Genomic DNA, 25026 nt, shown 5'->3' with positions numbered 1-25026 from the left:
CCGGAAGGAATCTCCCGGCCTGAGAGACGGCTTCACCGTCTAAGAGGCCCGCCTTCCCCTTCAGGGGAGGAATGAAAACATTTTAGTATTAGGCCTAGTAGTAGTAGGTCATCCACGGATATCATACATATTTAACTATATTGCACCCAAGGTACTGAAAAGGATAGATCTGTTAATATAATACAACAGGCCTGGCATCAGACCCCCCACAGTCACGGGTTTATGAGGAATTTCCTCTTACGATAACTATCAACATACTGAGCGGTTCTCTTACGGAATCTTTGTACCTTCCTTCCACTAATTGCGGGCAGGAGTCAATTAGGATTATAGGTCCTGTTTGCGGCTTTATGGACTCAAAGCTTTTTGTACTGTATTATCACTAGTCTCCCACACCAACGTCAAGGGTCAACTAACCACAAGCAAAAATAAGAGTCGCATTCAGTGAAAAATCAATAAACATCATTATTTAGAAATGATCAGCAAAATTATTCGCACTGCGAGTGTTGAAGCGTGAACTAAGTAAAAGGGTAGACGGAGGTTTTTCAAAAATTTGAACTATTTTAATAATATTATATATGGAATTTTGTTTTCGACGCATTATTACATTAATAACTCTGAAACTAAGACACAGTCTATAACAACCTATAACCCTATGTGCACTCGTTTTAGACTAAATAGGCAGCGGGGATTTGTCAAACAACAACATAATTTTAGAATAAAAATAGCAATAGAATTCATTGTTATATATATTTAATAAGTTCTTGTAAATGAGTTCAACCGCCTGTCCATTTCAGCAAATATATCTATTATTCTCGTCTTGAAGTCAGGCGTCTTGCTAAGATGCCACAGCAGTTCCTCTTCTATGGCTAAAGTTCCCAAGCTGACAGTCTCTGGTTGGTCATTCAAATTCCTTAAACAGATTTTAATTCGTTTCAAGGCACTCATACGGCATTCACTAGAAACTGACGTTAATGGAATAAACAGCATCAAGTTAAGCAATATTGTTGTTTCCATATACACACTCTGGAATTCATTACCGGTATTAAGAATGTAAGCCAAGAGTTGGTGGGGTTATAATATCATAACTAATATTTGCGGGCAAGAGAAATTCATGTACGTGAAGGGTTTTGATGCTATCATTCATTTATTAGGTGTAAGTTTGCTATACTTCGTATTTGAATATTATTATTTTATTTTTAGACATGTCTGAGCACATTTATAACTTATAACTGAGATCCAAATACTAGCCGATGAAAGCAAGAAGAGACGCTGATAAGTCTGTCTGTCTACTGGGCGGAGAAATTTCGCTATAGGAAAGTCATAGTTTCACAGTCAGCACTTACAGATAGCGTTAGTGTTGCTCGATCTGAAAGCTTTGAAAATCAAAGGGAACTGTATCGCGATTGACCTGTCTAAGGCATTTGGTAGGGTAGACCATGGGAGACTACTGGCAAAAATGAGTGCAATTGGACTTGACAAAAAAGTGACTGAATGGGTGGCTATATTTCTAGAAAATAGATCTCAGAGAATTAGAGTAGGTGAATTTTTATCTGTCACTGTAAAAATTAAGAGGGGAATTCCTCAAGGCAGTATTATTGGACCTTTATGTTTTCTTATATATATATATATATATATATATATATATATATATCAATGATATGCGTAAAGAAGTTGAATCAGAGATAAGGCTTTTCGCAGATGATGTTATTCTGTACAGAGTAATAAATAAGTTACAAGATTGTGATAACTGCAAAATGACCTCGATAATGTTGTGAGGTGGACAGTAGGCAACGGTATGATGATAAACGGGGATAAAAGTCAGGTTGTGGGTTTCACAAATAGGAAAAGTCCTCTCAGTTTTAATTACTGCGTTGATGGGGTGAAAGTTCCCTTTGAGGATCATTGTAAATACCTAGGTATTAATATAAGGAAAGATCTTCATTGGGGTAATCACATAAATGGAATTGTAAATAAAGGGTACAGATCTCTGCACATGGTTATGAGAGTATTTAGGGGTTGTAGTAAGGATGTAAAGGAGAGAGCATATTTGTCTCTGGTGACATATTTGTCTCTGGTGAGACCCCAACTAGAGTATGGTTCCAGTGTATGGGACCGTTACCAGGATTACTTGATTCAGGAACTGGAAAAAATCCAAAGAAAAGCAACTCGATTTGTTCTGGGCGATTTCCGACAAAAGAGTAGCGTTACAAAAATGTTGCAAAGTTTGGGCTGGGAAGACTTGGGAGAAAGGAGACGAGCTGCTCGACTAAGTGGTATGTTCCGAGCTGTCAGTGGAGAAATGGCGTGGGAGAACATCAGTAGACGAATAAGTTTGGATGGTGTCTTTAAAAGTAGGAAATATCACAATATGAAGATAAAGTTAGAATTCAAGAGGACAAATTGGGGCAAATATTCGTTTATAGGAAGGGGAGTTAGGGATTGGAATAACTTACCAAGGGAGATGTTCAATAAATTTCCAATTTCTTTGCAATCATTTAAGAAAAGGCTAGGAAAACAACAGATAGGGAATCTGCCACCTGGGCGACTGCCCTAAATGCAGATCAGTACTGATTGATTGATTGATTGATTGATTGATTGGTTGGTTGATTTATTGATTGATTGATTGATTGATTGATTGGTTGATTGATTGATTGATTGATTGATTGATTGACTGATTGATTGATTGATTGATTGATTGATTGATTGATTGATTGATTGATTGATTGATTGATTGATTGATTGATTGATTGATTGATTGACATACACAAAATGGACAGCGTTTACTTTTGCCTATCTGCTTCGTGTAAAGACGCGACCCGAGCATTGCCGAAGTGAGACGAATATAAGTAAAGCGGGGAATACAATAATGTCATGTATGTGGAAATAATTAATGTTCTTAAAAAGTACTTGAATTAACTAAACAATATTTTGTTCAAGAAATATTAAGGGTACACGCTATCTACCCTGTCTCCCCTGACGTTTCACCCCTGGTCAACACACCTCTAATAAGCGTGTGTGTGACGAACGCTTTGGAGCGTTCAGCACGGCAGGCGATTCATCAAAAGGAACGGCATAGGGTTAACTATTTTTCATTTTTTAACTACAGCGGTGATGGGTGGAATAAAAACTTTATGGATAGGGAAACAAATTACTTGCCCGGAAAGAAAATTGTTATTTCGTCCTTTATTTCAAGCAATTGGTACCTCTAATTAGAATATTATTGAGGATTTAATGGCGTGTGGCCTCCGGAGAGGCCTGGTGCAGGTTTTTGATTTGACACCCGTAGGCGACCTGCACGTCTTGATGAGGATGAGATGATGATTAAGACGGCACATTAACCCAGTCCCCGTGCCAGGAGAATTAACTATTTACGATTAAAATTCCCGACCTTGCCGGGGATCGAACCCGGGACCCATGAGACCAAAGGCCAGCACGCAAACCATTTAGCCATGGATCCGGACATTAGTGAGGATAATACCCATATACAGCGCTTAGTTTCTAAACTTTCTGGTGCCGGAACGCATACGCACACATTTTGCCCACTTTTCAACCATACGCCACCACCCCTCCCCCCCCCCCCCCCCATTAAAAGTCACAAGGTTCGATATTTGAAAAAAAAAATTAAACTTACAATGAGAAATCATACACGTGTAGGGTATTATTTTAAAACTGCGGTGTGGACTATGTTCCAGTAACATTTTATTGAACAATCCCCTTTAAAATGTTTCTTTCTTTCTTTCTTTCTTTCTTTCTTTCTTTCTTTCTTTCTTTCTTTCTTAATCCGTGTACCGTCCAGCATTGGCTTTTCCCTCGGATTAAGCGACGGTTTACACCTCTGCCGCCTCAAGGGCAGTGTCCTGGAGCGTGAGACTATCGTTCGGGGATACAATTCGGGAGAAGGACCAGTACTTCGCCGAAGTGGCCTCACCTCCTATACTGAACAAGGGCCTCGTGTGAGGGATGCGAATAAAGAAAGAGATAGACAAGGGAGAGGAAATGAAGCGTCCGTGGCCTTCACTGAGGTACCATCCCGTCATTTGCCTGGAGGAGAAATGGGAAACCACGGAAAACCACTTCGAGGATGACTGAGGTGGGAATCGAACCCCCTCTACTCAGTTGACCTCCGAGGCCCAGTGGACCCCGTTCCAGCCCTGTACCACTTTTCAAATTTCGTGGCAAAGACGGGAATCGAAACCGGGCCTCCAAAGGTGGCAGCTAATCACACTACCCACTACACCACAGAGGCGGATGATATTATTATTGTTGTTGTTGTTGTTTGAATAATCAGTCCATAGACAGGTTTGATGCAGCTTTCCATGCCACCCTATCCTGTGCTAACCTTTTCATTCCTACGTAACTATTGCATCCTACATCTGCTCTAATTTGCCTGTCATATTCATACCTTGGTCTACCCCTACCGTTCTTACCACCTACACTTCCTTCAAAAACCAACTGAACAAGTCCTGGGTGTCTTAAGATATGTCCTATCGTCATTCTATCTCTTCTTCTCGTCAAATTTAGCCAAATCTATCTCCTCTCACCAATTCGATTCAGTATCTCTTCATTCGTGATCCGAGCTATCCATCTCACCTTCAGCATTCTTCTGTAACACCACAATATTATTATTATTATTATTATTATTATTATTATTATTATTATTATTATTATTATTATTATTATTATTATTATTATTATTACGTCCATGTAAGAAGTCTCTGCTTGTACCGCTAACATAATGTGCTGACTCGGCCTAACCAAGAAGTCACCCTCTTGATTATGAAACTATACAGATATCTACAAATATTTTCAACAGAAATAATTATTGCAACATACATATACAACAAACGTGCACAGATGATGTCCCTAAACACTTTTTTTACCTGCCCTTTTTGGGAATCTGTCCTTCAGTGTCACCGGAACGGCGGCCTGGATCTTCATGAAGTTTGGTGTAACTCAGAGGAAACGTCGTTCCTAGAAACTCTCTCACAATGTAGCAGGTGCTCAGGAGGGTGGCTTTCTGCAGTTCAACCTACGTGTGGTAATGCAGGTTTAATGCGACCAGAGAGTTATGCAAGATTTTCGGAATAACACCAGTGCATGATATTAGTCATTCCACGTGAGATTTGTGCTGGACAAAGTGGAGGTTGAACATGTTTTTCTCCGGGTACTCCGGTTTTCCTTATCATCTTTCATTCCTACACCCTCCAGTATAATTTCATTTCATCTGTCAGTCAATAATCGTTACCCCAGAGAAGTGCGACAGGCTTCGGCAGCCGGCACAATTCCTATCCTCGCCGCTAGATGGGGCTTCATTCATTCTATTCCTAACCCGGTCGAATGACTGGAAACAGGCTGTGGATTTTCATTCATTTTCACATGATATTACTATTGGAACTTTGATAACTGGTGCTAGTTTCCACAGGCGTTGCATTTCTATTGCTACTTCTGTGTATTTTGATGTCTTTGCGGCTATTGCTGTTTGCAGATTAGAAGTGTTTGGACAAGTAATTTCTATAAGGTATGCATATCTTTATGATTTAACGATTAGAATAATACCTGTCCTATTGTTACTGAGTTATTATTATTATTATTATTATTATTATTATTATTATTATTATTATTATTATTATTATTATTATTATTATTATACATTCATGCTGTAGTTTTACAAGTATTGTTTACAAAATGAAGAACCAAATATGAATAGTTTTTCTTTATTTTCCAGAAACACATCCCAGTCATCATGAGACGCGACAGGGTCGGCGTGCTCCCGCTTTCATTTGTCCTTCCGAAGGGTTTCATCCAGATCCATGGGACTGCCGTGTATTCTATCGCTGTGTCAACATGGGACCTGCTACGAGTTATCGACAATCTTCACGTCCAGCACTTATCGCTTACCAGTTCCAATGCGGTCAAGGAACAGTATTCGATCCTGATATCAGTACCTGCAACCACGCTTACGAGACAAGGCGTATCGAGTGTGGCGGGAGATTCAAGGAGGTACCGAGTGATGACGCAGCGGGCAATGAAGTAGATTCTCCCATGGGAAACCAGCCTGGTTCCGATGAAGCTGCCCAGTCCCAACCACCACCAAGCCCACCAGAATCCCCTTCTGAAGCAGCTCCCAGCTCTCCAGACACATCATCTTCTTCTAACCCTCCTGCAGAAACTTCAACCGGAAGTCAAAACCCACCGAGCGCCCCTGGTGCTTGCTCGTCAGAAGGATTCTTCCCAGAACCTGGCAATTGCAAGAAATTCTATCGCTGTGTTGATAACGGGAAGAAAAGTTACACAAAATATAGCTTCGAATGTGGTGAAGGTACTGTTTGGGATCCAGACAATAATGTATGTAATCATGACTGGGCAGTGACAAGGGAAGACTGTGGTAAAGGAGCTGGTCAGCCAAGTGGAGGAGCTGGAGGAAGTGAAGGAGCACCGGGAGGTGATGGTAGTGGTTCAGAGAATCAGCCGTCAGAAGGAGGATCAGGCGGAGGAGGCAGTACAGGAGATAACCAGCCGAGTGAAGGAACAACAAGTGAGAGTGGAGGTTCAGGAAACCAACCAAATGAAGGAGCTCCAGGTGATAATGGGGCTGGCGGTGATTCAGGAAACCAGTCGGGTGAAGGAGAATCAGGCAATACTGGTGAAGCAGCAAACAAACCAGACGAAGCTACTCCAGAAGAAGGTGACGCCGGTGCAGACAACAAACCAGATGAGGGTGTTCCAAGTTCAGAAAGCCAGCCCCCATCTGGTCAAGAAGAAACAACAACAGTAAAGATAACCACGACAACATCAACAATACTGACATCTGAAAGCACCACTACCAGTTCCTCCTCAGGCAGCAATGAAGATGGTTCAGAAAGCTCAGGAGCAGGACAACCACCACAAGGTGGGCAGTTACTTTCTGATGGAAAATGTTCATCTGAAGGGTTTTACGGCAAGGAAGGGAATTGTAAAAAGTTTTATCGATGTGTCGACAATGGAAAGGGCAGTTACACAAAATATGAGTTCGACTGTGGCGAAGGAACAGTCTGGGATACAGAGAATAATGTATGCAACCATGACTGGGCAGTAACTAGGTCAGACTGTAGAAGTGGTGGAGATGATGGAAGCAATGACGGAGGCTCAGGTAACGGAGGAAATGAGGCCAATGGTGGAGATGGAGGAAGTGAAGGCAATGGTGGAGATGGAGGAAATGCAGGAAACGGTGGAAGTGGAGGTAGTGGAGGGAATGGTGGAAGTGGAGGTAGTGGAGGAGATGGAGGAAGTGGAGGCAACGGTGGAGACGGTGGAAACGGAGGCAATGGAGGAGAAGGAGGAAGTGGTGCCAGTGAAGGTGAAGGAGGAAATGGTGATCATGGAGGAAATGATGGCAATGGAGTAGGTGGAAATGGAGAAGAATCAACTACAGCATCGAGCGCAAGTACAATGAAAGCCACAACAAGCGACGGATCTAAACAGCAAACTACATCTACAACCACATCTATGACAAGTAGTACCCAGTCTCAGTCTTCCAGCAGTAGTAGTACTAGTAGCGCCAGCAGTAGTAGTCAGCAAACAACATCATCTGGAGGCACAACCACTTCTCAGTCTAGTTCAGCTAGTAACAGCTCTTCGTCACAATCAAGCAGCAGTAGCAGTAGCAGCAGCAGCAGTAACACCTCGACAACTACAACATCCGGAAGTCAGCAGAGTGGTCAGAGTACTACGTCTTCAGGCAGTGAAAGTCAACAAACCACAAGTTCATCCGAGAACCAAAGTGGACAAAGTACAACCTCGTCCGAAAGTCAGCAAACAAGTCAAAGTGGAACTGAAAGTTCTTCCAGTAGCCAAAATCAACAGTCAGGAAGTGAAAATCAGTCAACAACCTCAGGAAGTGGGGCATCTTCATCGGAAGGTAATCAGTCAGGATCTTCTTCCGAGAGTAGTCAAACAACATCTTCATCTGGCTCTTCGGAAAACAATCAGTCTACCAGTTCATCAGAAAACAACCAGTCTTCAAGCTCCTCTGAAAATAACCAATCAAACGCATCAGGTAGCCAAGAATCATCAGGTTCGTCAGAAAGTGGCCAGCAGTCTTCAGGTAGCCAAGAAAGTTCCGGGGCCTCCAGTGGATCATCTGACAATAACAATCAGCAAGGTGGGGCTACCTCTCCAATGACTCCTAGTCCAAGTGCTACGACTCCAGCTCCTAGTGGATCAGATGGGGAAAGTTCAGAAAAACCAGACTCTGGGACATCAGAGAGTTCAGAAAATCCGGGATCTTCTCCAGATGGTGGAAGTTCAGAAAAACCGGACTCTGGGACATCAGAGGGTTCAGAAAAGCCGGGATCTTCTCCAGATGGTGGAAGTTCAGAAAAACCGGACTCTGGGACATCAGAGGGTTCAGAAAAGCCGGGATCTTCCCCAGATGGAGAAAGTTCAGGAAAACCGGACTCCGGAACATCGGAGAGTTCAGAAAAGCCGGGATCTTCCTCAGAATCAGGCCCACCTTGTGAAAGTAAACCGAAGCCAACCAAATTTGAATGCAAGGAGGCAGGTTATTTCCCCAATCCTGACGACTGTAAGAAATTTTACAGATGTGTGGATTGGGACGGAGACAAGGGTGAGAGATTTTCTATTTACCATTTTGACTGTGCCGAAGGTACGATATTTGACCCTGCCCTCAGTGTATGTAATCATGAAGAATCAGTATATCCTCCGAGAGACTGCAGTGGTGGAGGATCGCAATCTCCTTCGAGTACAGGGAAACCAGCACCTACAGATCAGAGCAGCTCAACTACAGAGTCACCCACTAGTGAAACAAAACCTTCAACAGCTGCTCCCGCAGGTGAGACAACAGACGGTACAGATTCAACACAGCCGCCTACAACGGCAGGGACAGCTGAAACAGGAAGTACAGGAGAAACCCAGCCTTCAACTGTATCGCCAACTGGGGAGGCAACAGATGGGACTGATTCAACAACGGCTGGTCCGGGTGAGACGGCGGGTACGGCAGAAACAACTCCGGCGACGACTGGTGGGGAAACTGCTTCTACACCTTCTGGTGGTCAAACAGACCAGACTACACCTGCTGCAGGCACAACATCTGGTACTGAAGGACCTGAGGGATCGACTGAACAACCGGATACTGGGGAAACTACTGGCACTCCTGGTGCCGGAGAAACTACTGGTACTCCTGGTACCGGGGAAACTACTGGTACTCCTGGTACCGGGGAAACTACTGGTACTCCTGGAACCGGGGAAACTACTGGTACTCCTGGTGCCGAGGAAACTACTGGCACTCCTGGTGCTGGAGAAACTACTGGCACTCCTGGTGCTACTGACGGTACTGGTACTACAGAACCAGCAGATGGTGATGGCACTGCTGGGACGGAACCTTCTGGCGGAGAAACGGCCCCCACAACATCATCTCCTGAAGGAACTGGCACGCCTACTGATGGAACAACTCCTGGTGAGAGCTCTACTGATACCCCAGGAGGATCGGGCAGCACGGATGGTCCTGGTGAAGGATCAACAGGTTCTCCTTCCGGTCCCTCGGGAGCATGCCCAGTGGGAGAACTTGCACCAGATCAGATGGCGATAATTTGTCCTACAGGTTTCAGAAGACATCCTAAATATTGCAACATGTTCTATCAATGTACAACCTCTAAGGATGGTACAGATGTGAAAGTCCTAGTACTGTCATGTATCAATGGCACCGTGTACGATGAGGAGAAGATACAGTGTCTGCCTCCTGAAGAAGCAAGTCCTTGCCAATCGGCCATGCACAGAACAGAGTCTTTCAGGACCCTCCATGAGGAACTACCACCACCGGTAAGTTTATTAATAGAATTCCGAGCAAACTTCCCAACTTTCCTCACAGACCAGCTCTTCTTATTGTCATCGGGTTTCTCCGGTATTTCCTGGTCAATACATCTAATCACTATGAAGCAGTTGCTTAATACTAGCCGTATAGTTTAAAAAAATGCTGATAGTCATTTTTCTCCTTGATCGACGTTCCTGTCTCCTCACAGACAGAAAGTAAAGGACATTGTGATCCTGAAGTAGCGAGGACTAGATTTTTAGTGCCTGAGATTCTGTAGCAAATGAAGTAATTTGTTTTGTTCTACTTTTCTCACTTTGTCCTCCGTCTTCATTGAACTACTGAGGTCTTGATTTTGTATTCTTACAATGTCCTCACTTTTAGAACGACCAGACAGCTCATCTACGATTACTCAGCATCCTCCCTCTACTCAACACATATTTCATTATCCATCACGACTGTCATTATGATCTTTTGATACGTGTTAAGTCTGGTGATAGGGAACACATTCGACTACGTGTTTAAGTACCGCGAAGTTTGACTTTAGGTTCCTATCATGAATATCGTGAATTGGATATTGCAGTCCTCTCATATCAATCCCCATACGTTTCGTCCACGGTTAATTATTCCACTTCCCATTTCGTCCATCTATCGCCTTTATTTTGTTCACTACCATATTTCATCCACACAAATCTTCGTTCAGCTTAAATATCTTCGTTCAATTTTGTCCCCTTTATGATTTGATATCAGACAATAATATTGCATAATAGTTTTCAAAAAATACTGTGGATATTTGAAAGCCTAATTTATTAAAGAGTTGAAACTGACTAGGCTACAATTATATGTATGACTATAAACTGTATATAGAATTCAATTGAACATTGTGAAATGGTTGGATGCCAAATTTATATATGTTATAAATGCAATAGCCTACAATATTACTTTTTCAAGAGGGGGTTGTAAATTACTAGAAAAAGAAATAGATAACGCTCGGAGGTACACATCTTAATTGTTTTTACTGTATTCTTCGTATCTTCTGGTAAATGCTTCTATATGCCCTTGATTTAGGTAATGCATTTTATTTACAGGATATAAGACATTTTGGTGTCCAATGAAAAGCTGTAGCATGGTTGGCGCCTTGTATGTGCATATTTTGAAGTGGACGAAGTGAGTAGTCCTATTGTCAGTGGGCGGGGAAAGAATAGATTAAATCTGGAGGAACTCGCATGGACGAACATGACATGAACTACACAAACGTGAAAGTAATATCAGTGTACGTAACATAGTAGACGAAATATTAGTAACCGATACATTAATGGAAGGAACGTCCTGGAAATCTTGCAGTGGCACCAATGTTGGAGGAGCAAGGGGTTTTCTGCCCCTCCAAAAATGATTTTCGGGGCGAAGAGTGCCACCTACTCCAAATTCTCCTCCTAGATGTTAAATTCCCTCAAAACGTGGAGTTTGCTAGTCTTCAGAGGCTGATAAGGCGTTAAATCTGGAGAAGGTGGTAGATAGTTTTATATCAAGAAATGAGATTAGAAAGCGGGTATTCCTTCAGAGAACTACATTTCCCAATGGAGACTCTTCAGGCGGTGCATCTTGTGGTAGAGCTTTTCACATTTCTTCTTCTTCTTCTTGCGTTCCTGCCTTCTAAGGACCACGTTACAATTTCAATTGTTCCTCCTTAGTTGTTCTTTCCTTTTCTTCCAGTATTCTTTCATTGTTTCACTGTGTTTCTTTTTCCTGTCTTCAGTCCACTGTGTGCCTGTTTTCTTTTCCTTCCTCCCTTGGAATCCTTCCATTTGTAAGACTTCCTTCCTAAAAATCTGTCTTTCCAATAATTCTTCTTCTTGTATGTTGTTCCTTTCCAGGTATTTCTTGACTTCGTGAATCCAGGTGGTATTTGATTTCTTTTCCCAAAGGTACTTGAAGATTCGTTTAGTTAGTCTATTGTCATCCATTCTGTAAATGTGTCCAAGAAATAGCAATCTCCTTTTTCTTATTGTTTCTGATATGTTTTCTACGTTCTGGTAAATTTCATTGTTACTTCTTAATTTCCAAAACTCTGCAATTCTTAGAGGACCTAATATTTTCCTTATAATTCTTCACATTTCATATTATGAAAAGTATAATATACGGTAGTAGGATATTTATTCAGAAAATGTAATGAAGCAAGTACTAATTTTTTAAATTGTGATTATTTTAGTTAGCTTCGTACATTAAATATTCCTTCAAAATATTTACTGTATTTATGAATCAAGTTCTATTTTTATATTTACTTGTGAATATTATTGAAAACTCGGTACATAAGACTCGTTCAACAATGTATTTGAGAAACAAACTCTATTATTGTTCTGCAGTGACGTGCGGTGAACATATTCATTACCCCAGCTGCAAAAAAGTTTTAAAAATATAAGCAATCGTAGCTCCCATTACACTACACTCTCTTAAATCAACATTACTATTTTATAAAGCTGCGTTCTTCGTGGAAAGATCTACCTGAAAATATCTTTCAAGAATATTTTCAACCACACGCTCGCACATACTTCCAAATTGATATCCACGGCAGTGACGACACCACCATAACTTAATCCATAGCAGATTTAAAACAATGTACTTACAGTTTCATCCGGTGACGCTTTGTGATAGTACAGTCATAGTTTTCACAAAAATGCATTGGGACTAACTATTTGTTTCTTTTTACTTATAAAGCCTAATCTAAACTAATCAGCACAATGTAACTGGTCTTTTACCGTCGCTGAAGTTTCACTCGCATACTGAGTGTACGTGCATCAACGGCAAACGAGGGAAACTATTTGTCACGACGTATAACACACGTTACATTCATGAAGAATGCCACAGAACACGCGAAACATTCACCTATATTCCAAGAGGAACACAAGAATTCACTACATACCACCATCACAGACAACCAATTACATCGCGCTTAACTCTGTGTTCATGCTGGGCAACCTAAATATTTTTCTGTGGCTATCGTACTCTACACGTATAATCAATTAATTGCTCGAAAAAACTGTATACATGCCGAAACCCAAGACTAAAATATATTCTTCTATATTACAATTGATTTCATATACTGGCTCTGTTTTTATTAGCAAGACGATGTGCAAGTGGCTACACTGTTAAGATGCTGATATTTTTCTTGCAGTCTCTAGTGTGTGGCGCTGAAGACTTCGAGTGTCAAGTGTTAAAACTAACATTTCCTTACCTAAGCTAGCTGGCCTGTCGCCGTAAATTGCTGTCAGGAGAGGGCCTACAGCTCCGCCTCGCTCCCAGGACAAGGAAGCTTCAAGTGCATGCGTCCCCCAATAGACCTTAAATTTCGCTGGGGTAGCTCTCTTTTGCGACGGCAAGGAAACCCAGCTCGCTGGAGAAGCTGAAATGCGGTAGTGCGAGCGGATTGTTGACACAGCTGTACTTGGCTTGGCTTAGATGTTCGCAATTTTTCAAACATTATAAAAAGCGTTCAAAGGAATAATTAGAAAATGTTAATACAAAGTTCTTTATCCCAGGGGTTCAGTGCACGCTACTGTTGTTCTGGTTTTTTTGTTTGTCTATGAATATTGTTATTACTGTATATCTTCGTTGTTTGGGCAAAATATCATATCTCACAATGCTCTTCCTATTTATTACTTTGCTTAAGACTGGTCACGCCTCCCAGCCACATATGGATATGCAGTCCATCAGAACAAATTTCGTTGCGTTCATTTTCGTATGATAACGGCAATGGAAAATGAACATTAAGTCCATTATACTATAGGAGCATGTAAATAAGTCATGCATGCATACATTCCTAAAGTGCGGTACGGTAAGCATAGGAAAACTGTTTACCCTCCAGGGTTGGCTTTTCCCTCGGACTCAGCGAGGGATCCCACCTCTACCGCCTCAAGGGCAGTGTCCTGGAGCTTCAGACTCTGGGTCGGGGGATACAACTGGGGAGGATGACCAGTGCCTCGCCCAGGTGGCCTCACCTGCTATACTGAACAGGGGCCTTGCGGGGAGATGGGAAGACTGGAAGAGATAGACAAGGAAGAGGGAAGGAAGCGGCCGTGGCCTTAAGTTGGAGCAGAAGTGGGAAACCACGGAAAACCACTTCCAGGATGGCTGAGGTGGGAATCGAACCCACTTCTACTCAGTTGACCTCCCAAGGCTGACTGGACCCCGTTCCAGTCCTCGTACCACCTTTCAAATTTCGTGGCAGAGCCGGGAATCGAATCCGGGCCTCCGGGGGTGGCAGCTAATCACACTAACCACTACACCACAGAGGCGGACTACGAATATTGTTCTGATGCGCTAAATATCCATATGTGGCTGGGAGGCGTGAGAAATCTTAAGGAAAATAATGGATAGGAAGAGTATAGGGAGATATGACTTTTGCCCGAACAGCGACGATATAGGAATGTTTACATTAATAGCTGTTCCTCATTTCACATGCCTTGGTCCATCTTAATCATGCCTCCCCGAATAATCTTGTATAAGTTATATATAGAAAGTAGATGTCTGTAACATACCTCCTAGCTTCTTCTGGATGTCAATGCTTAGTGAATTGTGCCGTTCTTGGTTTCCTGATCCGAAATAAAAACTTTTATTTCTGCATGTTGGAAAATTTGCATTTCCCACTACTTTTTAGGTCGTAAAATAACATTTAAATTTGCTTAAATAATTAATTTTAAATAATTCCCAGCTACCACAAGCCATACTTCGCATCTTATATTAATGTTTTTATTTCGCAAATATTATATATCCACCTTACTTGCTGCGTATCTAGTTCCTTCGCAGTCACTTGGCAAAGGCTTTAGTAGATAAAATGTTAGTATCATCTTCTTCTTTGCGGTCGTTGCTATGACTTATCAAGGGATTTTAGGAGAGAATATATTAATATGTCGGTGAATTTAATACTTCGGCCAGATATTACGTAAATCAATAAACGAACACATCTTCTTTCTTAATTAGTTAATAGTTCTGTGTGAAGTTATTTGTTCTCAAAATATCTCTATACATGACCAACCTGAAGTATACAACCTCCACACAATTTCAGTTACAATGACAAACTTGTTGTTTTGGACTACCGGTAGATCAGTTCTATCACTCAGGGATATTGATAATTTCGTAACAGATCTTCTTCATCTTTTCCCTGTTTTTTCCCCCCAATTCCTTGAGGTTGGCACTTTGAATATAGTAAGCCAATTTTGACGGCCAGATACACTTCCTAACGCCAACACTATTTAGTGGGATTTATTCACTATTGCGTGTTTCTGTGGTGTATTGTGTGTATACGAAGAGAGGTGCTTAAGTCGAACACAAACACCCTGTTCCCATGCCAGAGGAATTAAATATTCACAGTTAAATCCTCCAACCCTCCGGGAATCCAACCCGGGACCCCCTGAACTGAAGGCCGGGTCACTAACCATTCAGCCAAGGAGTCAGACGCATCTTTCGAATAATCACAAACAAAAGTGGAGGTGTTGACATTTTTCTAGTTACTAATTTAGTGAAATTCAAATTATTACAGCTCAAATTATTATTACCCAGCGCGTTTAACAAACATTCATTATCATTCACAAGATAACTGCTCAGAACTGAACAAGCTTAAAACTGAGAAATAGAAAAGATCCAAAGGAAAGCAGCATTATTTGTTCTGAATGATTTCCGACAAACGAGTATGTTAATAAAATGTTACATTCTTTGGGCTGGGAACACTTGGGAGTGAAAAGACTAGCTGTTTGTATAAGCGGTATGTCCCAAAATGTCCATGCAGAGATAGCGTTGAATATTAGTAGACGAATAAGTTTGATTGCTAACGGTCGCAGCCGTGTTGAAACACCGGATCCCGTGAGATCGCCGAAGTTAAGCAACACTGGGCATGGTCAAGATTTGGATGGGTTGCCACGCGCTGTTAGTTGGGGGTAAGGGAATGGAGGAGCGGAAACTCCGGCTCAGACACACCTCTGCGGAGGTTCGGACCTGCCTTCGCGCAAAATACACCCTTACCTTACCTTACCTTAATAAGCTTGATTGTATTTTTAAAAGTAGGAAAGAAGATAAAGTTCTAATTCAAAAGGACAAATTGGAGAAAATATTAGTTTACCGGTTTTTGTGGTAAAGAAAACACGTAATTTTCAAGAGAAATTCATTTTGTGTTTATTCAAAATATTAGCCATCGGCTTTTACACACTTCGCCCATCTTTCAGGAAAGTTATGAGTACCGTGCCAGAAAAACTGCTTGTCTTTTGCGGTAAAACACTCGTCGAGTGATTTTCCAACTTCCTTGAAATTGCGGAAGTGCTGTTCTGCGAGCGCGTGTTCCATTGATGCGAAGAGGTGATACGCAGATAGCGCCAGTTCGGGACAGTACGACGAGTGCGGAAGGATGTCCCATCCAAACGATTTCAAGGTGTCTTTCACTGGTTTTGCTGTGTGAGACAGCGCATTGTCGTGTAACAAAATCACTTTGCCATGTTTTCTGGCCCATTCCGGTCGTCTTTCTATCAATGCGTGATTTAAATTAATCATTAAATGGCGATAGTGTTGTGCATTGACGGTTTCGCCGGACTTCATGAGTCTTCGCTCTTTTGTGGTCTACCAGAGCGCGCACTGTCCTTCACATTGAAATCACCACGTTTAAATTGTCGAAACCATGTCTCACATGTTCTAATCGATGGAGCGTGTTCACCGTATGTTTCTACCAGCAAACGACGACTTTCCACAGCTTTTTTATTTTTATTAAATGAAAAAAGCAATGCGTACCGCAAATTTTATTTTTCAGGCACAAACGTCGACATGATAACTGAACGATACAACACAGAAGCTAGTGTTTGACGGACTCAACTTGTGTTTGTTGGTAGGTTAATGTCAGACGAACACACTGACGTATGTGTCAAATTCATACGCTGAGGAATGCTCGCTGGCGCCATCTCTTAGTGAAACCGGAAAAGACGTAGGCCTATCCATAGATCTGATATAGAAAGAGGAATTAGGGATTAAGGCAAGGGTGTATTCTGCCTTTCAACTTGAAATCATTTAAGAAAGTACCAGCTAAAAAGCACACCTCGTATCAATTGTTGATGGATGCAGTATTTTTGCACTCGCTTGTTAACTTGTTTTCTTGTACAGCTCACGAGCATTCACTAAGTTACTGAAGATCAATGGAACGACCTAAACGTAATTACTTGCATCTCCTTAATAGAGAATTATACTGTTTGATCGCTAGTTGGATCCATGTTGTAATCATTGTATAGTCTGTAATAGTGTATCCATGTATCCAGTTTACGATATTCTCCCTATAAGAGTTGATGATCCGTGAAACTTCTCTCCATTTATGATGAATAAGAAAACAGGCTTCAAGTTAACTGCACCAGCGTTTTTCAAAAGATCTTATTTTAGTGCATCTTCTCGGGATTCTATTCCTTTTTTTCAAACACTCTTACCTATTTTATTAAATACCTATCAGTACAACATCTAAAACATTAATTACATAGTATAATGATGCGTGACATCTCTTTTGTGCTCTCTTGTAAAAAGCGTTTTCGTGACATGAAAGAGCTTATTTAGAATATTTTCATTCTCAGTAAAAGAATAAGCTGTCTGCTGTCAGGATAAATTCTATAACTAGAAGTTAAAAAGAATTCAATTACCGTTAATGTGTACTATAAAGATAGAATTAGTTCTCATTCACTTCTGTGTTTTGTATGAGCCATATTACATTCAACAGTTCTGAGAATGTGAGACGAGATTTTGCTGCTGTTTAAAATTGCATTAAACACTTAAATAGTAAAGCAGCAGAGGCTCTTTTACCAGATATATTAATTAAATGTTAAATAGTATGTAATCTGGAACAAGAAGTACGTAGAAAAACACTTCGAGTGCTTTGTGAAGGTTTTAATAGTTCCATTAATTGGTGCCATGAAATGCATTGATTTTAAGATCACGTTTCTCATAAGAAAAGGAAGGTATATAGCATTAAGTGTATTTAAGACGAGGAGGTCGTGAGATCATCAAAATTAAAGTAACATCAATGGGGGAAGAGAAAAAACATTAGCAAATAAAGAAATGTAGAAACCGGACACACAACACAGAAACAATGTCATAGACATAATTAAGTTAAATCCACAAGCCAGGCTGAGTAATTCAGAACACCGGCCTTCTTAGCCCAAGATGGATGAGTCCGATCCCAGTTCACTGGCATAGGATAACAAAGCTTATGTAGGACAAAATTCAGGTAACTCGGCGTCTCCGAAAACCGTAAAAACAGTTAGTGGAACGTAAAATCAATAACATATTATTCGTCGCCATACGACTTCCCTGATTCGATGTGACGTAAATCAAATAATAAAGAAGAACTACCTATATATTGTTTAAAATTCGGGAAGTTTTCGTCCGAAAAATTCATCATAAATATTGTAATTAATTCGTATAAACAGATTTTACTTTTATTGAGAATGTTTTACAAAATTCAAAATATTCATTCTTGGTTGTATTGATCACCTCGTTTTTAATAAATAAATAAATAAATAAATAAATAAATAAATAAATAAATAAATTAATTAATTAATTAATTAATTAATTAATTAATTAATTAATTAATTAAATAAATAAATAAATAAATATAAATCCTTAATGATAAATGTGAATTTTGGTCTGTTTGTCTAACTTTCTTTCACGTAAAGCTACTTGACCCAGTGAGCTCAAATTTGGGAAGCTTGTAGCTGATATCTCCGGTTAACTCGGAGTTAACTTATAAGCAACTTAAAAAAAAAATATATATATATTACAAGTCTTTACGTAGCACTGGCACAGATTGATCTTATGGTGACGATGGGATAGGAAAGGGCTAGGAGTGGGATTGAAGCATCCGTGGCCTTAAAGAGCGAAAATAGGTAACCACGGAAAACCATCTTCAGGGCTGCTGACAGCGGGGTTTGAACCTACTATCTTCCGGATGCAAGCTCACAGCTGCACGCCTCTAACCGCATGGCCAGCTCCTCGGTGAGACTGAAAAATAAATACTGAAAAATCCGAAATATTTACGAAAATGTTAACAGTAATTCGGGGTGTCTTCAGAAGGCTATCTAGCTGTATTTCCTCTTTTATTTTGAAAAAAAAAAGAATACCCATGTATATAAGTGTTATATTAGGAGAAGTGGCAGGCTGCATAGCCGAGATGTGCTTTTGGTTTACTTAGAATGATGTGAGTTTGACTCCCCGCCAGAAATTCTATATAAATTAAAAAACAAACTTCTACCCCTGGAAGCCATAAATAACTCTCTAGTTAACGTAGCCTACAACATAAATATGAATGTTAAGTTAAATCCTTGGAAGAACGGTCGCCGGGTACGCAGCTAACCACTCAATAATGTTATTTACTTTACGTCCCACTAACTTCTTTTACGATTTTCGGAGACGCCAAGGTGCCGGAATTTAGTCCCACAGGAGTTCTTTTACGTGCCAGTAAATCTACCGACACGAGACTGACGTATTTGAGCACCTTCAAATACCACCGGACTGAGCCAGGATCGAACCTGCCAAGTAGGGGTTAGAAGGCCAGCGCCTCAACCGTCTGAGCCACTCAGTCCGGCTCAACCTATCTTGGCCCTGAGGTTACAGATAGTAGAGACCTTTATCCACCTCTCCTCCAGGAGCCTTCGTTGCCTGTACGGAAAAATCATATATTTTAAACATCGAGTGTTTTGGTGAGGTATTCCATTTCAAAAAAGTTTTCATATATTGTACATATTTCCCTTCTTCTTCTTCTTCTTCTTCTTCTTCTTCTTCTTCGTAATCTGTTTACCCTCCAGGGTTGGTATTTCCCTCGGACTCAGCCAGGGACCGCACCTCTATCGCCTCAAGGGCAGTGTCCAGTGTCTAGTGGGTCGGGGGGATACTACTGGGCAGAATGACCTCACCTGCTATGCTGAACAGGGGCCTTTTGGAAGGATGGGAAGATTGGAAGGGATAGACAAGGAAGAGGGAAGGAAGCGGCCGTGGCCTTAAGTTAGGTACCATCCCGGTATTTACATGGAGGAGAAGTGGGAAACCACAGAAAACCACTTCCAGGATGGCTGAGGAGGGAATCGAACCCACCTCTACTCATTTGACCTCCCGAGGCTGAGTGGACCCCGTTCCAGCCCTCGTACCACTTTTTAAATTTCGTGACAGAGCCGGGAATGGAACACGGGCCTCCGGGGGTGGCAGCTAATCACACTAACCCCTACACCACAGAGGCGGGCATTGTACATATTACTTACGGCATTTTCTATGCTTATTTTTCATAATTAGTTGCTAAACAAAAATTTCGAGTAGTTAAAATGATGTTCCATGAAGAGAACAGTAAATAATTATTTAGTTAATTAATTAACAATGTTATTCCTTTAACGTCCCACTAACTACTTTTATGGTTTTCGGAGACCCCGAGACACCGGAATTTTCCTTCTTTTATATGCCAGTAAGTCTACCGACAAAAGCTGGCGTGTTAGAGCACCATCAAATACAAAAGCCTACACCAAAATGAGTACCACGTTAATTCTTGGAGGCAAAGGCGGCCGGGCGTAGAGCTTAGACCTAACCACTCTAGCCCATTAAGTGCCAAGGTTACGGATAGTGGAAGGCTTTACCTTCCACCCCTCTAAGGGCCTTCATGGCCTGTACGGAGATGAATTTGCTTTAAATACCACTGGACTAAGTCAGGATCGAGCCCAGAAACACAGCACTCTGCCATCCGAGCACTCAGCCCGGCTTAGACTAAGAATGTCCATCTAAACAGAATTATTAAAATGGAGCCTATCTAGATCTTATTCTGAACTGTTCGTGTTTCATGAAAACGGCATTTTACGGTATATTAAGGTATATAAGTTTTTATATCCAAATATGTACATATTCATTTTCCGAGCACTCCACAAAGGATTAAGTATCTATTCTCTGTATTCTTCTTCCTACTCCTTCTTTTAATGTATTATTCATTAATATTCTTCTTCTACTGCTTTTCTCACATCTGTGGGGTCGCAGTTGCGAACGGTGTCACACATATGGATTTCGCCCGGTTTTACGGCCGGATGCCCTTCCTATATATGGAGGATGTGATCACTATTGTGTGTTTCTGCGGTGGTTGGTGGTGTAGTGTGTTGTCTGAAGATGAAGAGGAAAGTGTTGGGACAAACACAAACATCCAGTCCCAGAGCCAGAAGAATTAATGAGGCGCGATTAAAACCCGCGACCCCACCGGGAATCGAACCCGAAACCCTCTGAACCGAAGACCTCAACGCTGACCGTTCAGCCAATGAGTCGGAAAATTAATTATTAATTGATGTTAAATAATAATTAACTAGTAATAAATAATAAGACTGTTAATGATTTTACATCCCGCTAACTACTTTTACGGTTTTGGAGAGGCCGAGGTGCCGAAATTTTTCTCCGCAGGAGTTCTTTTTCGTGCCGGTAAATCTTCCGACATGAGGTTGGCATATTTGAACACAACCGAACTGAGCCAGGATCGAACTCACCAAGTTGTGTTCAGAAGACCAGCGCTGCTACCGCCTGAGCCACTCAGCCCGGATTATTATTTTCTTCTTCTTTTTATTATTCTTCCTAGCCTTTCCCCAATTATTTGTGGTCGGCACTTTGTATGGATTTTCCCCTTTTTACGGCCGAACGGCTTTCCTACGTAGTCCTACGTAGTGGGATATATTCACTATCACGTCCTTCTGTAATGGTTTTAAATGAGTATGTGTATTAAGATGAACACTAACACCCAGTCCCCGAGCTAAAGGAATGAACCAGACGAGGTTAAAATCCCCGGCCCGGCCGGGAATTGAACCGGGCGCCCTCTGAACCGAATGCTACTAGGCTGACTATTCAGCCAAGGAGCCGGACCTTATCATCATCATCATCATCATCATCATCATACTGCAATCTATGTATGTTGTTCAGTAGGAAATTAGGTACTGTTAAACTGAACTCAAGTAAATCATTTGTCTAAACTCCTAGCCCTCATCCCTCATAACTCCCAATTAAATTTACCTCCTTGTAAGCATGATGAGCTACAAACATGTTATTTATTATCTATCTCCTTTGATATAAACCAAACGGGATGTTTTTAATTTCAGGTCCCAGTACCAGCTGATAAGGCACTGTGCCCCACTGAAGGTTTCCACCCGTACGAAGGAGACTGTCACATGTTCTACAGGTGTAAGAGAAGCGCCACTACAGGTCGAGTAGAAGGCTACATGTACCAGTGTCCACCACAACACGCTTTCTGGGAGGTTTCTCGACGTTGTGAGAAGGTATCCAAACTTCCCGCTTGCACCAGAGGTTCCTACGACACCGAGACGTCGCGTGTCCCTGCCTGGAGGTTCTCAAATGGTCCACCAGTTGAAACGAGGAATGTCGGAGCTCGCCGCCTAGTGTCAACGTGATGAACTAACTGCATTAGATCTACGGCTTCCAACGCCATCTTTCCTCCGTGTGTGAACGATAAAGAATTTTATCAAAACTCCATGAGAATCGAATATCTTCTCCCTTTGCTAGTGATAGGGCAAGGTACGCCGACATAGAATGCTCACATGAAAGTCCTCCTATTATACTTCTCATCGTACTACGCTTAAGCCAATGTTTTAGTACCTTGTATATCTCGATATAATATAAAGCGGGCCACGAAATCATTGGCTTAACCTCATTTCAACACCCTGTACAGTAATTCGAAAAATAAGGAAAAGTACCGTACAAAATCTAGGACATGGACTTTTAAATTTTAATCTGTGAAGGTTGTGTTCGAGGTGGACGTTTAGATCAACCAGTGTGACTGTATTCGTAACTTCTCAAGCAACGGAAGGAATATGTTCCATCTTAGTTTTGATACATTTCTTGAACAAGTACGATACTAGAATAACCAATTACTGTCAAGTGTCTGAACTGTTTCATAAGTCTCATATTGTTCCTGTTTACTAAACAATAACCAAATGAATAATTTTTTAAAAAAGTCGTAGCATATTAAGTATTTCTGCTTCATGAAGATGTGCCGTTATCGATGTTGACTAATGTCTACAGAACTGTAAGAAGTTTGCTGTTTTCCTTGTTGGCCAAAATAGAATAATTTGGAAGATGCTGGCGTCATTCAGTTTTATGCTTCTGCCACCGAAGTTGGAAATCAGAAGTAATCTTCTGAAGAAGGAAATGATAATGAATTACTTTACTCAACACCTCGATTTCTATTCATCATTTAGACATCGAAATGTAAACAAAGAACAAGGCTATGTTAATCGCTTGAAGACATGGGGTAGGTATAAAATGGAGTCAGATTAAAGTACGGTACATCTTTCCCCATTTTCCGATGAAGTGCCACAATATATCATATGAAACAGATAATATTTAGTGCATCGATCTAGTTTGTGAAAGTTGTTCAGGAATCCCGGTAACGAAAATTACAAAGACCCTCAACTCTGATAGTAGAATTAATATATTATTTTTCAACTATGACATAGACATTTTACTAAGTCAGGCGGCCATTGATTCTAACGCGTACCGCTGCAGTAAAACAAAATCAGCTCTCTAATTTGACGTCCAGTGTTAATTTTAGACTAAGTTGTTGCAAATGAGATTTCTGAAACATAATACGGATTTCTGGGATATTGGTGATGGGAAAATTGCTGACTCAAACCAGTCAAGATGATCTTTCAAGGAAGGTAATATTTCTTTATCTTTTAAGGACGAAAGAACGTAAAGAGAATATACAAGCTTGTGTCATTATAATTAAGGGAACAATTCATATCAGTTCCACACCCCAGTAATCATTGAGGAAGAATAAGATTTATTGAGACATACACCGTCAATATTAAGACATATTAAGTCAAAAGTACGGTACCTTCTTTGATACAATCATCTGTCGTTTGTGAGGAAAATATTGGCTCTAGCTGACACTAAGCTATGTTTATTATATTCAGTTTTACATAACTTCTTGATGAGTAACACAGTGTACATAGCTTTTTGTTAGTAGAAGCCTCTTCTCATGATCGAAATAACCTATGTTACTAATGTATTTATTATATTTATTAAATTATTTTGAAGATACTTTTTGAGACTTGAATATGATATAAGTACCAGTATCAGATACTTAGCAACTAGGTATCAGTACTTAACACATTTTCTCAGTTCAAAGGATGTCCGAATCCGAAAATAAATAAATGCAGGATAATTTAATTCTCATTTGATATTGAAAAGCATAAATAATATGTCTTCGTGAAATAGTTCGCAATTTATTGGGAATCTTTATCACAATTAATTCATCAAAACAATGCACAAGAAAAAAATTGTTATTTCAGCCCCCTCCACGTTGTATGGGATTGTCAGGTAGACTCAACGAGAATTTCTTATTCCTTTCTTTCCTAAGGATGAAGACCCGTGTTACAGTATTTTGTAAATATTTGATGAACTAATAGTGATAAACAAGCCTGCGAAAATATTCCCATAAGCAACTCTCTCTTATTTAATTATCAGTTCTAAATGTCCCTTATAATTAAAAGTATTCTATTTAGAATGCAGTGCATGTATACATTGTAGAATATATGGAGTAATATTAACTTTTTCTTTTCAAATTACGGATTTCCAATCAATTTTGTCTACATACAAACATGTTTGCTCAATCGTTTCCTTTTCTAGTTTGCATGATTTGAAATTTGTTAATATTTGCATTTTCCTGACATTTTAGGTGATTTTTTATAACATAAAGATTACTGAAATGGAGAGTACGGTTTCGCATAATTGTGTCAAAACGTGAGAAAATCACAGTTTGAGCGAAGATAAAAAGGAACTGATAATTAAATAGACAAAGTTTTCCATAAAACATAGGGTCTAGTTTAACATTCTGATAAGAAAAAATTGTGTTAAATTGCTACAAAACTGTGTACAACAAAACAAATGTATGATTTATAATAAAGATAATAAAGACAACCATTTGTAATAATATTGATTTATAAAAGTCTCAGTCAAATTCCTTTATTCCGCTTTTCGATCCAGATATTAATAAACAGATGTCGAAGTATAAGGATGTATAAAGGTAGGTATGAAAATGAAACTAACATGAATTAAGGAGGTATTTCCAGTCATGTTAGGAGCTTGTGCATGTGAACCGGATACCCCGAAGATCCCCAGAAAAATGGAAAATTTCCAATAACCCACTAGGGGGCGAAATGGTGTGTTGAAAATTGAGG

At 40.5% G+C, this 25026-nt stretch overlaps 1 protein-coding gene across 1 annotated transcript; it reads left to right on the top strand.

Moving 5' to 3' along the window:
- The first annotated feature begins 5844 nt into the window (after positions 1-5844).
- On the top strand, positions 5845-22236 carry LOC137501286 (dentin sialophosphoprotein-like). The gene is made up of 3 exons (XM_068228233.1): positions 5845-7096; positions 7436-9816; positions 21928-22236. The coding sequence occupies exons 1-3, from the start codon at positions 5845-5847 to the stop codon at positions 22234-22236; spliced, it is 3942 nt and encodes a 1313-aa protein (XP_068084334.1).
- The last annotated feature ends 2790 nt before the right edge of the window (positions 22237-25026 follow it).

The sequence above is a fragment of the Anabrus simplex genome, chromosome 6, assembly GCF_040414725.1.
Source record: "Anabrus simplex isolate iqAnaSimp1 chromosome 6, ASM4041472v1, whole genome shotgun sequence".
NCBI classification, from domain to species: domain Eukaryota; kingdom Metazoa; phylum Arthropoda; class Insecta; order Orthoptera; family Tettigoniidae; genus Anabrus; species Anabrus simplex.
This window is presented reverse-complemented; position numbering and strand designations above follow the sequence as displayed.

What these genes read in the sequence shown, in the direction of transcription:
- LOC137501286 (XM_068228233.1), top strand. Translation starts at nt 5,845, where the DNA reads ATGGGACCTGCTACGAGTTATCGACAATCTTCACGTCCAGCACTTATC. An exon ending in TAGGTCAGACTGTAGAAGTG is followed by an intron (nt 7,097 to 7,435) that starts GTGGAGATGATG and finishes GTACAATGAAAG; the next exon opens with CCACAACAAGCGACGGATCT. An exon ending in ATGAGGAACTACCACCACCG is followed by an intron (nt 9,817 to 21,927) that starts GTAAGTTTATTA and finishes TTTTAATTTCAG; the next exon opens with GTCCCAGTACCAGCTGATAA.